Source organism: Anas acuta, chromosome 1, assembly GCF_963932015.1.
Source record: "Anas acuta chromosome 1, bAnaAcu1.1, whole genome shotgun sequence".
In the NCBI taxonomy this organism is placed as follows: domain Eukaryota; kingdom Metazoa; phylum Chordata; class Aves; order Anseriformes; family Anatidae; genus Anas; species Anas acuta.
In genome coordinates this window covers 170,089,321-170,105,914 of record NC_088979.1, presented here as the reverse complement: position 1 = coordinate 170,105,914, position 16,594 = coordinate 170,089,321, and the positions used below count along the sequence as shown (strand labels likewise).

At 43.9% G+C, this 16,594-nt stretch overlaps 1 protein-coding gene across 2 annotated transcripts in view; it reads right to left on the bottom strand.

Moving 5' to 3' along the window:
* Nucleotides 1-266: 266 nt before the first annotated feature.
* PPM1H (protein phosphatase, Mg2+/Mn2+ dependent 1H) overlaps nt 267-16,594 on the bottom strand; it is a 138,153-nt gene continuing 121,825 nt past the window's right edge. The window contains exons 9-10 of one of the 2 annotated variants that reach the window (XM_068669329.1): nt 11,335-11,486; nt 267-5,324 (exon numbers count right to left, since the gene is read on the bottom strand). In XM_068669329.1, the coding sequence (XP_068525430.1) occupies nt 5,177-5,324; nt 11,335-11,486 (300 nt within the window). In that variant the 3' untranslated portion in view covers nt 267-5,176. Of the gene's footprint in view, nt 5,325-6,364; nt 8,574-11,334; nt 11,487-16,594 lie in introns of those variants that run through there. The other variant, XM_068669328.1, reaches the window with a different exon arrangement.

Here is a 16,594-nt window from a genome sequence, read left to right as displayed (position 1 = left end):
CAACCTGAGCCATGAATCATAACCTAAAAGCAGCGTGCAGCTCACAGGGCTCTCCTACAGCCGGACTCCTCCGGATCACCCCACACACTGAGGCACCTCTCAGGGATCTACTTCATTAGATCTGGTGTGAGACCTCTCGTCAGGGACTCGGCCTTTCCCTGGTAAAACAGTGTGTGCTGCTTGTCTGTACTGCACAATTAATACACAAGGAGACTCAGGTACTCTTCAGGACATTCAGAATAATAATGGTTATAGATAAAGATGTATATATATAATTTAAAATTTTATTTAAAATTTTACGCATACACTTCTTCAGCATCCTCCTCTTTTTTTTTTTCATTGCACTGAAAAGTTTCAAAAAACACAAAATATATCCCTTTACTAAACATTTTTTTTTGTTCTTCGGTTACAAAAAGATTAACATTTCACAGTCACAAAGCATAAGTACATTGGTCCAAAACATCTTCCTCCAGCAGGTCCTCCATTCCTCAGGACATATAAAACCTAGAGAGTTTTACAGGTCTCAAAATAAGATGACTTGTCCAATGAAGGGAAGAAAACAGTGACGGCTATTAAAAAAAAACCCAAACCGAAATAAGATACCTATGAAAGAACATCACCAGCAACAGTTAAAAAATATAAAGAAAAAATAATAATAATAAAAAAATGAGACCGGAGGCGGGCAAGGGCATCCTCCTTCAAGTACGTCACAGGTAGAAATACAGCAGCACGGTTACAGCATGGTTTGGTCACGCTCTATGGCAGCCACATCACTACGTCTGCATCTAAGACACGTGGAGGAAAACTATTTACACACCGAGAATGTCGGGGAGGAACAACAATTCTGTAGAGTTTGCAGCTCCTGTTTGATACAAGTGTTGAAATTATTTGCACATAAGATTAAAAAAAAAAAAGCAGCAAAATGCTGATGCAGGAAGAAACACAGCAGATTGGCTTGGAGTGTGTAGTGTTCTTTAAAATCTAGTAAAAGCTCAAAGCCAAAACACCAAGTGCAGTTCTTAGTTCTTCAAAAATGTCTTGGAGACATGGAGTCTACTGCATCTCATAGACCTTGCCTGTCGTGTTTTAATATGGAATCAACTTTAACATGAAAAAGCACGGCTAATGGCAGGCTATGACTGCTTTCCTTTAGCTTGTTAGACCTGTTACTCTTTAGAAGTCCTTTTATTAAAAGCATTTTCTCTCTCCACCATGAGGCCATTGAAAATTAGCTCTCATGGACAACTTCTGTGTTCATACGGGAAGCATCACTGCATTAATTTAACAGAAGACAGTTGCATCCCTCACTCAAGGTGTAAATGACATTTTGAACTATTGTCTTCATCTAATTAAGTAAAGGTGAGTTCGGGCTGTAGTGTGAGAGAAAACCTCTGGAATGTCTGTCCTACTTCTGCAACAGCATTCGCAATGGTAGAAGCTTCTTGGGTCTGGGTTTCTAGAAACTGGACTGGACCAGGCACCAGAAGGCAATGTTAGATGGTGTTGTCTGCTGATCTGAGCTATGTGGCATGCTATTTCCTTTCCTTGCTGGTGTCCAAGTAATGAAAGCTTGCCTTGTTTTCTGAGCAGTGCCAACGCACTGGCAAGGATACAGCACTGTGCAATGGCAGTGCTAATCCAGATGTAACTCAGGGCTGAGCCTCCTTGCTGCTCACACAAACAATTTTGGATACTAAGAGAACTTCACTAGCAAAAAAAAAACCAACAACACATACTGCTGATGGCATCAGGCAGTGACTAAGATGATGTGCCAAGGACCTAGATTTGGACTTGGTGCCTAACTTGCTCCAGTTCGAGATGAGCTCCTGATTTCAGAGCTTCACTGAGCAGCAGAGCAGCTGCAAGTCTGAACATGGCCGTATCCATCCTGTGCCTACCTGAAAAATGGCATTGTGCATTGTGGACCACAGCAACCCTTCCTCCCTGCCGTCAGTGATTTCTAATGCTGTGACTCCCAAATAATGCACTCTGTGATGAAATAGGGAACGTGTTTAGTTATACCAGCTTCACACAAACCTCCCCAATAAATGGCTCCTGCTTCCTATTTGTGCCATGCTTTGGCGTGTAGATGTATTTATACCATGCTGTGAAGCAGAGCACAGAGCACAGTGCAGGCATGTAGGAAGCTCCTCATGAAGGCGAGTAGAAGTGAGAGCCCAGGTGCTAAAGCGGCGTATCAGAGGTGAACCAGCAACACTCAGGGTAGGCAAGCCTGTAAATGTGTAACAGGGACTTTGTAAAGAAGCAAAACAAAAAAACATCACAGCATAGTTTCAGCCACATACATCTGAGTAGAAAGCTTTTTATTACTCTTGAAAATTTTCAGAATTGATGCTAATTTATGTCAATTGTTGATCCTGTGCTTCTGCCCTTTCCAGGAGAAGAGCTCATAGCTAACACAACTTGACCTAGGTAGGCGCAGCAGCTGCAGAGAAGCAGGCTGACTGATGGCAATGCCTCAGGTGAACAGCAGAACTGGAGGCTGATGCACAAAGCCATACTAGTGCCTGCCAGATTTTGCTCTGAAAACCGATCCCTGAATTTGCTCCCACCGAGTCATGCACTCTGCTGCCCCATCTCTCTAGGGGCACGTTTAAAAACACCACTGAAAGAGAAGATGCATTTTCCATTGCCTTGAAATTTCACTTTTAAATTTTGGCTGATGCTATCCCGGAAATTAATTTCTACCACATTGTACTCAGTGGTTTTATAATGACTGGTGTGAATGCTGACACCGTGTTACTGAATAATGAAGACTAACACATGGGTACCGAAATGTTTGACTCCAGCTTGTAGCTGGTAACAGCAAGCATCAGCTTCTTTGCTGTTCATGTGGCTTTGGAGGGATTGCCATTAGTTTCTTCATTAAAGGGGATCTTTATTGCTAAAGGACTACACAACTGCATTTGCAAAGAGACAACAGGAGTTACACAGAGCATGAAAAGCATGTTTACAAGTTTATTAGGCCAAAAAAAAGAAAAAAAGAGAGTGCAAGAGAAGATCTCCTGCTTGAACTTCAAAACATATGTGGGGCCATGTGAAAAATACTCTAGACTCCAAACCTGCAGATCTCTTTTCACCCATTTGCTCACACAAAAAGATGTAAAGGGGAAAAAATAAAAAGGAATAGATAAAGTGTGATAACATATAATCAGATACACAGTTGATTTATACTGAAGCTCTAGAACATAAAACCTCAGTGTTCTGCACAGCTTTATCATATGCAGGCACTGGGGCATGCACGGAACAGTTTCCAGGCTAAAATCATGCAGTTTGCTGCATGTGCGAGCCATTGCTCACTCTGCATCGGCTCAGCTCATCTCTGAAACTCCTCCTGGGTCTAGAGACTTAGAGAAGGGCATCTGAAATTCTCCGAGAATGTTGCACACGTACTTTTGGATGCAATCAAATAAAGCATCTGGGCAGCTATACCGAACAGCACTGTTCTTTGTTTACATAGCACATTATAAATTATAAAACTGGCAAGCTCGAGGCTACTCCTGTTCAGGAGAAAGTCTGCACACCTCAGGGAGCACAAAGGACACAGCATCCTCCCCTTCGAGCTGGCAGTTTCTCCTTTAGAAAGGATATAACATTTGTGAGATGCCTAGTCAGTGCTCTGCAATTATGTCAGCTCCCTGTCTTTTGGCTATTCAAGAAGTAGCTTTTATGTACAAGCCAGATTAGCAGCTCCAAAAGAACGTGGTCTGGGAGCAATTTAGGTTGAATCTGGCTCCCCAGCTGACACATCTGCCTATATATGAGAACCTTCCTTTTTTTTTTTTTTTTAATTGCAGCCAATGAAGTGAAGAGCTGCCTGTCTGCAGAGCAGGCAGCTAGGTTAAGCTGCAGATTTGCTCAGTTGTTACTCCCATGGATTTGCTTTTACTCCAATAAGGTACTCAGGTTTTCTTTATTTAAATCGATTCAGTACAGCTAAGAAAAAAGCTGATGAAGCTAGTGAGGGGTGAAGGGCTGGTAACTATCACAGTGATCTTTTGATCCTCAACTACAGTCCTCAACAAGTGAGAGGACAGAAAGCTATAAGCTGTCACTTTCTGATCGCCAAGTCAAGCAGGAAGCAGGAATATGCTGAATAGTAAGTGAGGCAGGAAGAAGTGAAATCATTCTTAAACAGATCACTATCTGTGTACCCAAACTGATAACCAGAACAATATCATCACTACAAGTAGAAATCCAACTGAAAATATACTCAGGAGCCCAAATAAATTTACTGAATCCCAGCTGATGCAAAAACTGTGTGTTCAGGGATCCTTTCAACAGGATAAGGCAGACAGACCCATTCAATGAATGAAAATCTGATCCCAAAGAAACCACGACCTCCAGGTAAACATCACATAGAGCTGAGTTTGCTTGCTCTGTATAAGCATGGTATGCACACAACAGGGAATCTCAACAAATAATTCCTCGTATCAGAGCAAATCTTGCAGTACAAGACTGTGACCTATTTCTCCTGGACAATTTTGCAGCTGGCTGTTTTAGCTGCAGTAAACATGTATAGTCACACTAAAAACGATTTCAGTTTTCCTACTAAAATACAGGAGTATAGTCTACTGAAGAAGAGACAAGAGGAAAAATGGGGATTCAAAGGATTACACAAGTTTGCAGTTGTCCATAGGTAAGTCATGAAAGCAACTTTTTGGAAGAAGAAAACTTTTTAGTCTCATATATATATCTATAAAAGTATTTTCAAATGAGATGTAACCCAAGTCACTACTCTGAATACCTGGGGTTGGACTTCAGGAGCCTCCATGGCTTCTGATACCCACCTCTACTTTCACAACTGACATGGCTCTTCCAAGCTACATGGTAAACTGAAAAAAATTAACTCGTATTTCAGGTCTTCACCCGGAGGGATGACAGAATCCGTAATATGCTAGCAGCATTTAAATCCCATTCCCGTTAAGCACCAAAACCTTTTCTATAGGGGAGTTGTAATCTTAAGGGTTATCTTTAATCATATACAGTATATGTGCAGAGCCCTGCCTTTCGGGCAGAAGAGTACCCCTCCAGCATTAGCTTTGAATAGATTACATCAGTTGGAGATGTCCCGGTCAGATCACCAAACGCACATTGTCTCTTAGAGGCCCTTCCTGAAAAGATCCCCTTTCTGCAAACGCTCTCGATACTGCTCTCACGACTGCTTGTTCCCGTGTATTAAAGGAATGACGTAGACAGAAATGTCGTCTCCAGAGCCCAGCCTGTCGTTGGAGATTCGCCAGCCCCGGTCCTTCAGCACTCCCCGGGCTCGCATCACCAGGTCCTGCGCCGCCAGCGTGTACCTGTGGAGAAGGCAGAACACAGCCAGGGAGGGCGAGTATTACGGCCTAGTTTGGTGAAGAAAGCCTGGAGATTTACATTTGTCAGGAACAAGGACAAGCTACCCAGAAGCAGAGAAATGTTAACCACAACATCCGCGCAAAGCAATCGTTCATAATTCAGTAGCAGCTTTTGTCTCAGAAGGTATTTCACAGGCAGTGATCAATCAAAAAGCGAGCAGTCATTTTAAGTGCCCAACTTCACAACTTTTCAGAAAATATTAAAAAAAAAAATACCTTAACAAATTAAGTTTCTAGTAGTCTGAAAATTTGAGGACACAAAATAGCACCGCTTGTTTACTGAGACCTATACTTGGGGACTGAAACACCTGGAGGTAAATATGGGTTTACTCATTTCATAGACAAACTGTAATAAAGAATGCAATTTGAAAACAAGCAATATTTAAAAATAAAATCCAAATTACCCTTTAAACCAAGCAGATAAGCTATTTTCCTTGACTGTAAGAATGATTTTTGAATCTCTTGTATAGTGAAACTGGAAAAAGAAACTTAATACAGCAGATTCAGAGTCCACAGTCCATTCACATTTATGAGTTCAATGAAAACTGTGTGAATGTGAGTTGTCAAGTGCTTAATTTAGTGAAATACTGACAGTTTCATGTTGCTTCAAAACTCCCAGACTGTGTGAGGCTGAATGGCATTGTATTTATGGGAGTTATTTTCTGTCCTTAGAAAATACCAGATGCTGCTTGGAGGCTGAAGGGTGGCGGAGCACGAGAAGTGGTGCAGAGACAGTGCTCTGCCCTGCGCCAGCCAGAATGGAGAAGCAGTTGTTTACAACAGGATTATTTCTAAAATGAGTCCTTATTCAACAAACCTGAGCCCAATGCAATATTGATCAGACGTGTTATCCCATATCGTTTTACCTGCTGTTACTAGATCAACACATCTGTGTGCTAATTTAGAAGTTTCCTCCGAAAGAAATCTCATTATGGATGAACAAGTACTCCAATCAATCCTCAATCCAACACCTGCCTGAGATGTTTTGAATTTAGCTGGGTGGAGCCAAGCTTCTCTATGATTTGCTGATTAAAAATTAATTGAACAGTTAAGAGACTCACAGAAGAAAAAAAAAAAAAAAAGACACACGTTCAATATTGTGTCTACCTGTATTTCATTTTAATCTGAAGTATCAGCCTCTGATGTGATGAGGGGCTCTCTGTAAAGCCAAACTCACAGACATCAGAAGCAAAACACATCCATGTAATTTGAAGAAAGCAGGAAGGACGAGAAGGGTTGGCATTTCAAGACTCCCTTTTCTAGGGAAGAGCCTTGCTCAGAACTGATCTGCCCAGATCTCATCTGAGGCATGGGAAAGAACAGCACCTCCACTGATCATAAGCAGTGGACAAAAAAGGGGTTTGTTAATTGAGTATCCAAGATTGTTCTAACCCCAGCTAATTTCACCAATGAATGAATTATTAAATTCAATTGCTATCAAAAGAGCCTTTATTCACCTTCTTGGGATAACAGAAGAGAAATACCCAATTTATTATGTCCTATTTCTACAATTTTGGTTCCTTAGGCTCAAACGACTCCTTTGAATCGGGAATAGATTTACTTGCTCTACTAGAAAGTTACTTTTACTGCAAATAAAACAACGTTTCATGACACAAAAGGTTCGATGTTAAATCCAAATAATGCTCTGCAGAAGGAATGCACCACCCACTCCTAGTGGTACTGAGGGAGTGGTAACATTTCCAGGTCTCTCTAGTTTTGACACAAAATTTACTTCTAGCCATAAGAGCAGGGCCCAAGGGTCATTTTGCACCAGGCAAGTCCTGAACTCCAACACACGCTTGCACAGACGCTGTCTGCAGGTTCCAAGACCTGTCTGCACCAAAGACCTCAAGGTGTAACAGCAGGAGGTGACAAGAAGCGCTGATTGTACTGTCCTAATAACGACATGAAATTTTGTTTTCCAAGGGGAAAGAAACAAACATACATTACTTGCATTCCTCAGTTCCCAAATCCCCAAATCAGATGCAGGGCTAAGAACAAAAGGACTCCACGTGGCAGGCAAGAAACTGAAATATTTATTCACAGCATGTCTGATGCTAAGAGAGTTTTGGCTAAGAACATCTTTTTCAAGGGTTTCTCAGCTATTGTCAGGATTTAAGAGAAGCAAACCCATCATTCTGGGAGAAAACTTTGCCTTCCTTCTTTTTCTAATTAACAAGGGCTCCCCACATCTAAAGAGCACAAAGGAATAAGTACTGCTCTTTATTGTGTAAAGATGTGCTGCTTAACGTTTGGAGAGGGTAAGATTAAAAAAAAAATGTCTTTAAGAAATCAGAAATCCTCCTGTAGACAGACTGTGAAATACACAAGAAAACCAGCTCGTTGAAGTGGAGGAGAAGGAACAGGTGAAGGCAGCAGCGAGGTAACGTATTCCTCTCCCAGCACAGAGCTGAATTGAGTGATGCTGTTCAGCTTGGCACTAGAGGAGATGGGGCGAGTTTCTGGTACCTGGAGATGAATAGCAGCAGCAGTCCATTATTGAATGCTTTATTCTCCAGCGCTGTGAACTTGGGATTCAGCTGTCAAGACAGCATTAGAGAACTGCTGAAGTAGTTTTAAAGTATCTACTTCCTCCTAATGAACAGCCTCGCTGGAATACAACTTCTGTGTTTTAAGAATAAATATATATATATATTTTCTCCAGCTCAAGCTTTCAGTATTGATCAGTGAAAGTACTGCAGGGGAAATGGTGGCAGCAGGGGCAACATGCTGTTGTCTGAGCAGCTCCTTATCCGCTCACACACAGCAGAGGTGGAGCAACTCCCCAGCACCCTCATAAATCTCCACATGGGGTGAGGGAGAGGAAGGACAGGAGGGAGGATGAGAAATGAAAGATTCCCAAGGTCAGTGTGTAAGTGCAGCCGAAGGAAATGGTCAAGATCCTCGCTTCTCTTCATCTTCATACTTTCTCAGACAGATGATGTATGAAAAAGCAGCAGTGTGTCGCTACCACCTGTTCTTCGCTCAGGGTCGCCTTCATGCTCTTGTGGGCCACAGTACCCGTAAGAAACGAGCTGGCTAAGAAATCCAGCTCCATCCTGGCTTCTTTGCCCCATCACAGCACTGCCCAGCCCTGGCGGAGAAGCTGCTCTCTGATCAAGTCTGTTCTCGTCACCCGCTGCCCAGATCCCCTGAGGCTGTGTCTGCATGGCTGGGTGAAGACATCGCTCCCTGTGCATTGGAGATGCCCAGGCACATGTTACGTTTGACAGGATTCAGAAATGTTTTTCTGTGGGTAACAAACACTCAGAGCTCTGACAGTAAATACCAACAGGAGAGAGTCCCAAGAGCTTTCCTGAGGGCTTTGAGCTCTTATCCATCAGGCTGTAAAATGACTTCTAATTCAAATGGGAGGGATATTGTTCCCTAAAAGAGCTAATTACATAATAGGTAAGTGCTGTGCAGCTCTAAAATTTTCCTATTTTTATTTTTGCCTTTCTTTTTGTTAAATATGCTGCTGTCAGGGAATAAGTAGGCTACTGGGTCAGATGGATCCGGGGTCCAGGTTCTGCTCCAAATGGTAGGTTCTTCAGAAGATCATGGCATTACCAGGCCCAGGGGGCAAGCCCCTTACATTTTGACAAGTTTTCTGCATCCCTAGAGATTTTACATTTCCAGCTGATCACCTCACCACAGACTGTTACTGCACCCATCACAGAACTTGACATTTTGTAGGATAACATCTCCTTTAAACATAACACTGATAATGCTACAAGCACGATTCTCCTGTCTCTGAGTAGTGAGAGGAATGAATGCAACTCCAGTGTCTGAGCTGCTATGCTATTGTAAATTCATTAGTTATACCTCATTTGGACCACTGAAGTAATTACATAAAACCTCTCACACAGTACTTTAAACCCTTTAAATATTCTTTATAACCAAGCAGCAAGAGCAATTCCACAAAGGTAATTTTCATAAATATCATTGTAAACTATATGAGGGACTGTTCTAATTACCTTTTGCAAGCTGGCCTGAGAAATGTCTTGCTACCACTATTTGTAAGCCTCTAAATGACCTGGCACAAAGTTACTTAACAGAACAAATTAATTTTCGATTCAGATGTCCATTCACAGACCAATAGGTCAAACACTAATAAATGTGTTTGTTCTAACTCATAATACAGCAGGCCCAATTCTGGAGCGTGTCGTACTCACACTGGTGCAAACGAGACTAATCCCCCACAATTACTGGGGCTAAAGCAGCATAAATAAATCTAAATCAAGTAAAGAAAATGTTATTTTGCTTTTACTATGATTTCTATGAGTATTTTATAGTGGATGAGAAATTACACACCTTGCATGTCAGAAAGATTGAACAAGGAATTTCCCTTCCTACTGCAAGAGAAGTGTTGGCTACCTCCAGTGCTGGAAACACCAGAAGGAACAAGACCGACGCAGTGCACCCAGACTGTGTTCACAGCTAACAGGCCCAGCCAGGACAGCAGGAAGAGCCAACCTTCCCCAGTTACCAGAAGACAATGGAGGCAGAGTAGGGCACAGGTATTGCACTATACCAGCTGTGTTTGCAACAGGAGACTCAGGGGTGCAGAATGCGGAGCAAAAGCTCCCTACCACCTCTGAACAGTGCTAGGGAAAAATGGGGATGCAGTTGGGTGGGTCTCCTCCTACCTTCAATGAGCAGCTGATCTGCAGAGCACAGTGCCAGGTGCCCTGCAAGTGCTCCTCACTAGCCATGTAACAAAATTCTGCCTGTGTTTGGAGTGGCTGCCACTTCAAAACCCAAACGGCTGTCAGGGTGTCTGTACCCTCTGCTGTGCTCCATGTTTGATGATGGAGAACAGGGCTCACCCCATGAAGATGACCACTCAGTAATTATGAATACATAAAGCATTTTGAGATTGGATTTCCCCATACCCTCAAGAGCTGCCACATCCAAACAAGTGAAACTCGAGCTCTCACACAGTCCTGCATGTTCTCACTTGGCTGCTGAGATATCCCATTGCTTATATCCCAACCTCCGCTTTCCATGGGTACAACGAGCTTTAAGGGCTCTTTTCCCCCATACTCATCACAGGGAGAGGGCAGAAGGCAGCAATGGCTAACCAGGCCTAAAATCAGGAGCAACAGGCGCCTCCCTTTCAGAACAATCTCTGGAGATGAAACTACTTCCATTTTCATCATTCTCCCTTTTAGAAGCGAGAGACTTCTGATCTCCAGCTAGATGTTCTAATGCAGTGTGACACTGAACTCAGCAGCAGACAGACACTCCAGGCACACACTGCTCCAGTTAGTTTGGGAAGTTTTTTGTTTGCTTGGTGGTATATTTGAAAGAGAGAAACTGACCAAGAGGAGGTGAAGACAGTAAAATGAAGAGGATTACACAGGCTACAATTATGAAATTAAACAGAATCCAGCTACGTGAAATAGAATAAAACTTTGCACTTATTTTGTCACCACAGCTGCCCAGCAGCAGGCAGGCAGTGGGCATCTACTAGCAGAGGTGGGTTTACAGGCCACAGCACGACTAGGAATAAGTGGCACCCACACCGCACAGTATTTATCCATATGTATAGCGTGTGAGAGAGATACCAATAAGGTCCTAGCAAGAAACAATTCTTTAGTGTTAAAAGACTGTCCAGAGGAGAGTTGTGTGTGACTGCTGGAGACAGAGACCTGTCGTGATGTTCTTCTAAGACCTCAGCCTCCTTTAGTTTCCATATGACCTATTACAGCCCACAAGATGATCCTGTGCCAAGATACCACGATCCCACAACTTTCCTTTGAAGGTAGGCAATTCTGAGTTATAACTGGGAAAAAACAAACCCAAACATATTTGCTATAGGGATTCCATCCAGTGTGTAAAAACATGCATACCTACTGCATGTTATCTACTGCATGTGCTCTACACAAATACATTACAAAAAAGCACTCTTAATTCTGGAGAGGATAGAAAGTCAGGGATGAGCACAAACCTGTGGGGATCATCAGGGTCACAGTTTGGTAGGAAGTTAGTGACAGCTTCTGCCACTTCTTCGTTTAACAGAACGTCCCAGAGTCCATCAGTAGCTAGGATCAGAACATCATCCGGCCCATGCTCATACTGCAGGAGGTCGTAGACTCTCACCTAAAACACACAAAAAACATCATGAGAGGCATCCCACAGGCACTGACCCAGCTGGGATGGACCCAAGTGTTCCTGAGCGAGGCTGCACAAAGCAAGCCTCTGATCAAAGCAAAGCCTCCCCCAGCCCAGCTGCCTGGTCTGCATGCGAAGCTCTCCCCTATCGCTGGCAGGGCTAGTCAAATGGAAGCTGAATAATTCATTTGATGAATTTTTGATATTTTCTAATAAAATATTCACAAATAATTGTTTTCACTATTTGTCCAGACCCATTTAACTCTGCCAAATAAATTGCGTATGTTGTGCACAGCAGAAGGCATCTCGTTCGCCTTTCCAGGCCCGAGGCAGGCGCTGCGCTTCCGAACGATGCCCGGGCAAGGGAGCAGTCCCACCAAAGGGAGAGGAGCTATTTATTTACCTGCTCGGTTTTGTGCATCTCTACGGCATTCAGCGGGTAGAGGCTCACTTGAGATTCGAACCCCGAAGCTTATCTGTGTCAGGCTGTTTTGTTAAAACGTCCGCTGGCTTCAGCACCACAGCCAGGGGGACGGGGCTGGGAGGGGTTGGGAGGCCACCAGCCGAGCCCAAATACGAGCAAAGGTCATCATGAGCATTTTAAAACGAGCCTTTTGGTGGCCGTAGCTCTCCTTCCAGCACACGCTGTATTCCAGCTGACAAAGCGCCTGCTCTTTCGATTCCCAGGCTCCAGCAGGGAGCCCTTACAAAGCCCTCCCAGAGCACTTCAATTACCACAGCAACAAGCCCCATCTGAGAGACGTGTGGCAACCCCGGCACGGCAGTCAGGAGGGAACGATGATCCGCACTGAAGTTTGGCAGCAGCACACCTTGTCACACGTCCTGCTCCAGCCTTGGGCTTCACCGACAGCAGCAAGTTGGTCAGACAAGCACTTGGCATTGCCAGAAGACACGGAGCTGTTTTATTCTCCCCCCTGGTGCACTCTCCCCTTAGGAGCCATGGAGCAGGAAATGCACATAAAATGCCTGGACCTTTTAATGTAATTATGATTTTATGGGACTGCAAGCAGCTCTGGAGAAACAATCATCTAGACCTCACTGCTAATCCTTACTTGTTCGCCTTTCACTCAAAAGCACAAAAAGGTCATTTGTAAAATGTAACCTTCATTTCATTATCTAAGGTAACAGCTGAAAAAGGACTTTGGAGAGGATTAAAGTCAAGGCAAGATACTCTCTTCATTAGAGCATATCTCCTTATTCAGATTGAGTGGGAATACTATTATAGAAAAGATCCTTATATGCAGCACAGCTCTCCTTTCAAGCCCCCTGCACAAAAGGCAGCAGTTGTCACGGTCCCCATCTCCCAGAGTTTAGTTAACCTTTAACAGCCCAGAGTTTACTGGGCTTCAGGGGATAAACCGGGCAACACAGCAACCAGTAAGTACACCACACATCCCGGTCAAGTCTCCCAGGTATAAGCAAGTATTTCAGATAGCATCCTGGCTAAAGCTCAGGGATTCACTGAGCAGCAAGCGCCTCATACAAATAACCAAGCTTCTACCATCACAATCTTGTACATTGCTGACAAAAAAGAGCTATTTTAGAGCTGTCCAGTCCATCATAGCTGCAGGTTATGCTTACAGACCGCCTTGCCCAGGTGCAGAAACGAGCCAGCTTCTACCTTTCACAGAGCCCTGCCACCAGCTCCCCTGAGCCTCCCAGCCCCTTCTATTGCCCTCGCAAACTTTTGCCCTCTGTAACATCTCTGGAGCAACAGGACAGCCCTTGAAGGCTTCTGTAAGTCACCATACTTCTGCCATCCTCTGATGTCCTCTTTGATGTGGAGAGCTGGAGACCTGTGAAGCGGTTCAGTTTGACTTCAGCAATCAGCGAATGCGAAAAGCCAGCTACAAGGAAGCAGCACCACCTCAGCAGCACCAACGCCCGTGACAGTAAGAGATGGGTTACACCACATTTTATCTCAACTGGTACTGAGAGATCTCTGCTGAAATTCAGCAGTGGACACTCGCCACCAAACCCACAGTCGCCCACGACACCTTTCTGAACACACGTTACGTGGCTCGCCACACAGTGAGTGCCTTTTTTCATTACAGGTATTTCTTTCTAATATTGCTCGCCTACACGCAATGAGAAGTACTGAGTAAAATGCTTTGGGCAAGCAGCAAATAAGCAGGTGGGTCGGCTTTATATTTACATTTCAAACAACCTACCCACCGGACAAAACCTGAGTTTGGCTCATGCAAAGGACCACACCAGCGCTGCGAAGGCGCTAAGGCTTGCCAGGCAGTTCTGTGTGTAAGAGGCAGCCAACACGAGTCCCTGTGGCGTGAAAACTGTTCAGACAAAGTGGCACAAGAGCCTGCAGCCATCTGAGGTGCTCCCAAGCAGCCTGCCTGGGGGAATTCAAGCCACACAACAGTCCGCATTCAGTTGCCTGCACTATTGATCAACCCAGTCTCTTCAATAAATTAAACCCTTTCTTAATTGTATTGTCCCTTTTTATGTGCAGTGTTATCCAGTGCGGCTCCACTGGCAAACGATGAGATCTTTCAATACCACCCTCCAAGTAATTTATATGTAAATAATAAAAAGCGGGTCCCAACACTGCTCCCTGCAGCACTCACCAATTAATCTCCTTTTAGCTTTTTACTGCCACCCTTTGTTTCCTGCCCTTTAGCCAATTTCCAGTAGACTGTGCCAACTTTCCACTTAGTCTATAGCTTCATATCTTTTATATTAATAACCTGTGATGCAGAACAGTTTCTCAAATGTTTTTTTTTTTTCAGAAATCAAAGTGCTCGGGCAAGATCATCTACCACATTTTTATTTTTTTTTAATTCTCTGGTAGACATAACCCTAAAGGACTTCAAGCTACTAAAGCGTGATGTTTGCTTCCTTAAACCACCTTGACTCCCTTTGATCAAAGAGTACGTCTGTAAGTACCTGCCTCACTTGTTCCTTTAAACGCTGTAATTCCCCAAGATTTCTCCAGAAGGCAGATGTGAATCTAAAACGGCTTCCTTTGACATATCTGCGAAGTCGTCACAAAGATTTTTTTAATGCCTTTGGATGGGGAAAATTTCTCCTTGGTTACCTTCTTACCATTTGCCCCCAGTGGTGGTGTTGGGTTCGTAGTGGCAAGGGCCAGGTGCTGTTGCCGGAGCCACACTGTGTCCACCGAACGGCTGAGCTGCTGCTTGAAAAATTTCAGGATGAAATTCTGCTTTTCCGCTGCAACAAGAAGGCTCTTGCTGAGCTTTAAAAAGCAGAATTTCCTGCTGAAAGCTTTCAAATGAGCTGTTCCATTATGAAAAATAAATATTTAATTCCATGCCAGAGAGCCTCAGCCATAGCTTGCCTGCTTTGTGCTACTCCAGTTCATTATAAAAGGCTCAATTCTCTAGAGCTCACCAACCTGCAGAAGTCCTCCAAATCTGGTCTCGTAACAGCTGAGCCACTGAATCCTGATTACATTTGTCAGTCTTGGCTACATGACTTCTCCTCCCATAGCCTGGCGCTCTATCAAAGCGTAAATTCATACCACCCCCAAATTACTTCTATGCCTGTTTCTAGATATAGCCACACGGATGCTTACCTTGCCTTCAGATAAATTTTGGTGGCCATGCCATACCAGAGTTTTGTCACCCTGGCAGTAAATACACTGAAAACTCACCACCTTGCCCCCAGATTTGGAAAGGACTCTGTAATTACAGCACGGAAACAGAAGCCAGACTTGGATTCTCCCCATGTCACGGCTCACTGTGAGGCTTCACTTCCTGTGCCTCCCCTTTTCCAGGTCTGGAAACCAGACAACGTGCCTCCCTACCTCTACAAAGACAATTTCCAAATCAAATGCTGCACGAGGGCCAAATGTGACTGCTGCCCGAGGCCACTGCACTTCCAAGCGCCTGGGTGCCCAGATGGCAGCATAAAGAGGTTGATTCTTAATGCTGGTTTCTGTGCAAGGTGTCCACATATGGGCAGAACAAGTCAGAGAAGAATGTGAGGAAACAAAGCACTGGAGCCCTCTCTGGGAAGAGAAGGAAGAGCTGGTTAAGAGAAGAGGTGTAATGGAAAGCAAGTTGGATCATATTTTTTACTTCCTAATAAAATTCAGGTTATGTTGTTTTTTCCCCCTCCTTTCCCACATCTCTAAATCGAGGTGGCAGGTGCTCTGTCTTTCCTCCTGCTGCCCTAGTACATTTCTAACTGAATTTAGCTGAGAAGGGAATATGGAAACAAAGCTAATTTTGCTTCCCTTTAACAAAGCAGTTAAGAGATCCTGAAACGTGGATAGCATAGGAACTGAATGACGTATTCCAGAATTTGAACACGCGCTCACACACACGCACTACACACAAATCAGAAAAGCCCATGAGAAGCTGTGGTTTATACACACAGACAAATAGAGCAGCAGCAGCAATCAGCAGAGATGGTACTGCTGAGATACTGCGCTGCAGCTATTACATTCCCCAGAAATGCTGGGTCTCAGCAAGCCAGAAAGAAAAATAAATAGGTAGAACTGCATCATTGTGCTGGCACTAAGCAAAACCATCGGAGTGATGAGGGCAGAGCTGCTGCCTGCCTGGCTGAGGAGAACAGCAGCAGGTCCCAGCGATGGGCACCACACACTCAAATGGGGGAGAGGGAAGGGACTGGACTGACAGCAAGGAAAAGCAAAGAAGGGGCTGTCTCTGGATCGCCTCCTTTTCCTCAGGGCCAGAATCTCTCAGTGCTTCATTTTTAAATTGATGTTCTACAATGTTCTAAGCAAGGTCAATTTAATACTTTTGTTCCTTTCTAGCGGTGTTATGCCATTTGTGTATTTTCACTCTCTCACGCTGCTATATCAAGCAGTAAGTTCAAGGTCAGATACTGGGTATGGTTAAAACAATGGAAAGGCAGCTGACAGTGGATGGCTCTCAGCATTTGGGCCATGGCAGCAAAGCCTCCTCTTTTTGTGCTCTCACAGGATGGTTTGCCCTTGCTTAATATTTTATTGAAAATGTGTCATCCGTTCCCTGATGTAGGAACATGAATAAAGTTCCAGAGAACAAAGTGAGGTTTGAATGTTTCTTGTTAATAACCAAATACATTCAAACCCATTTAGAAGC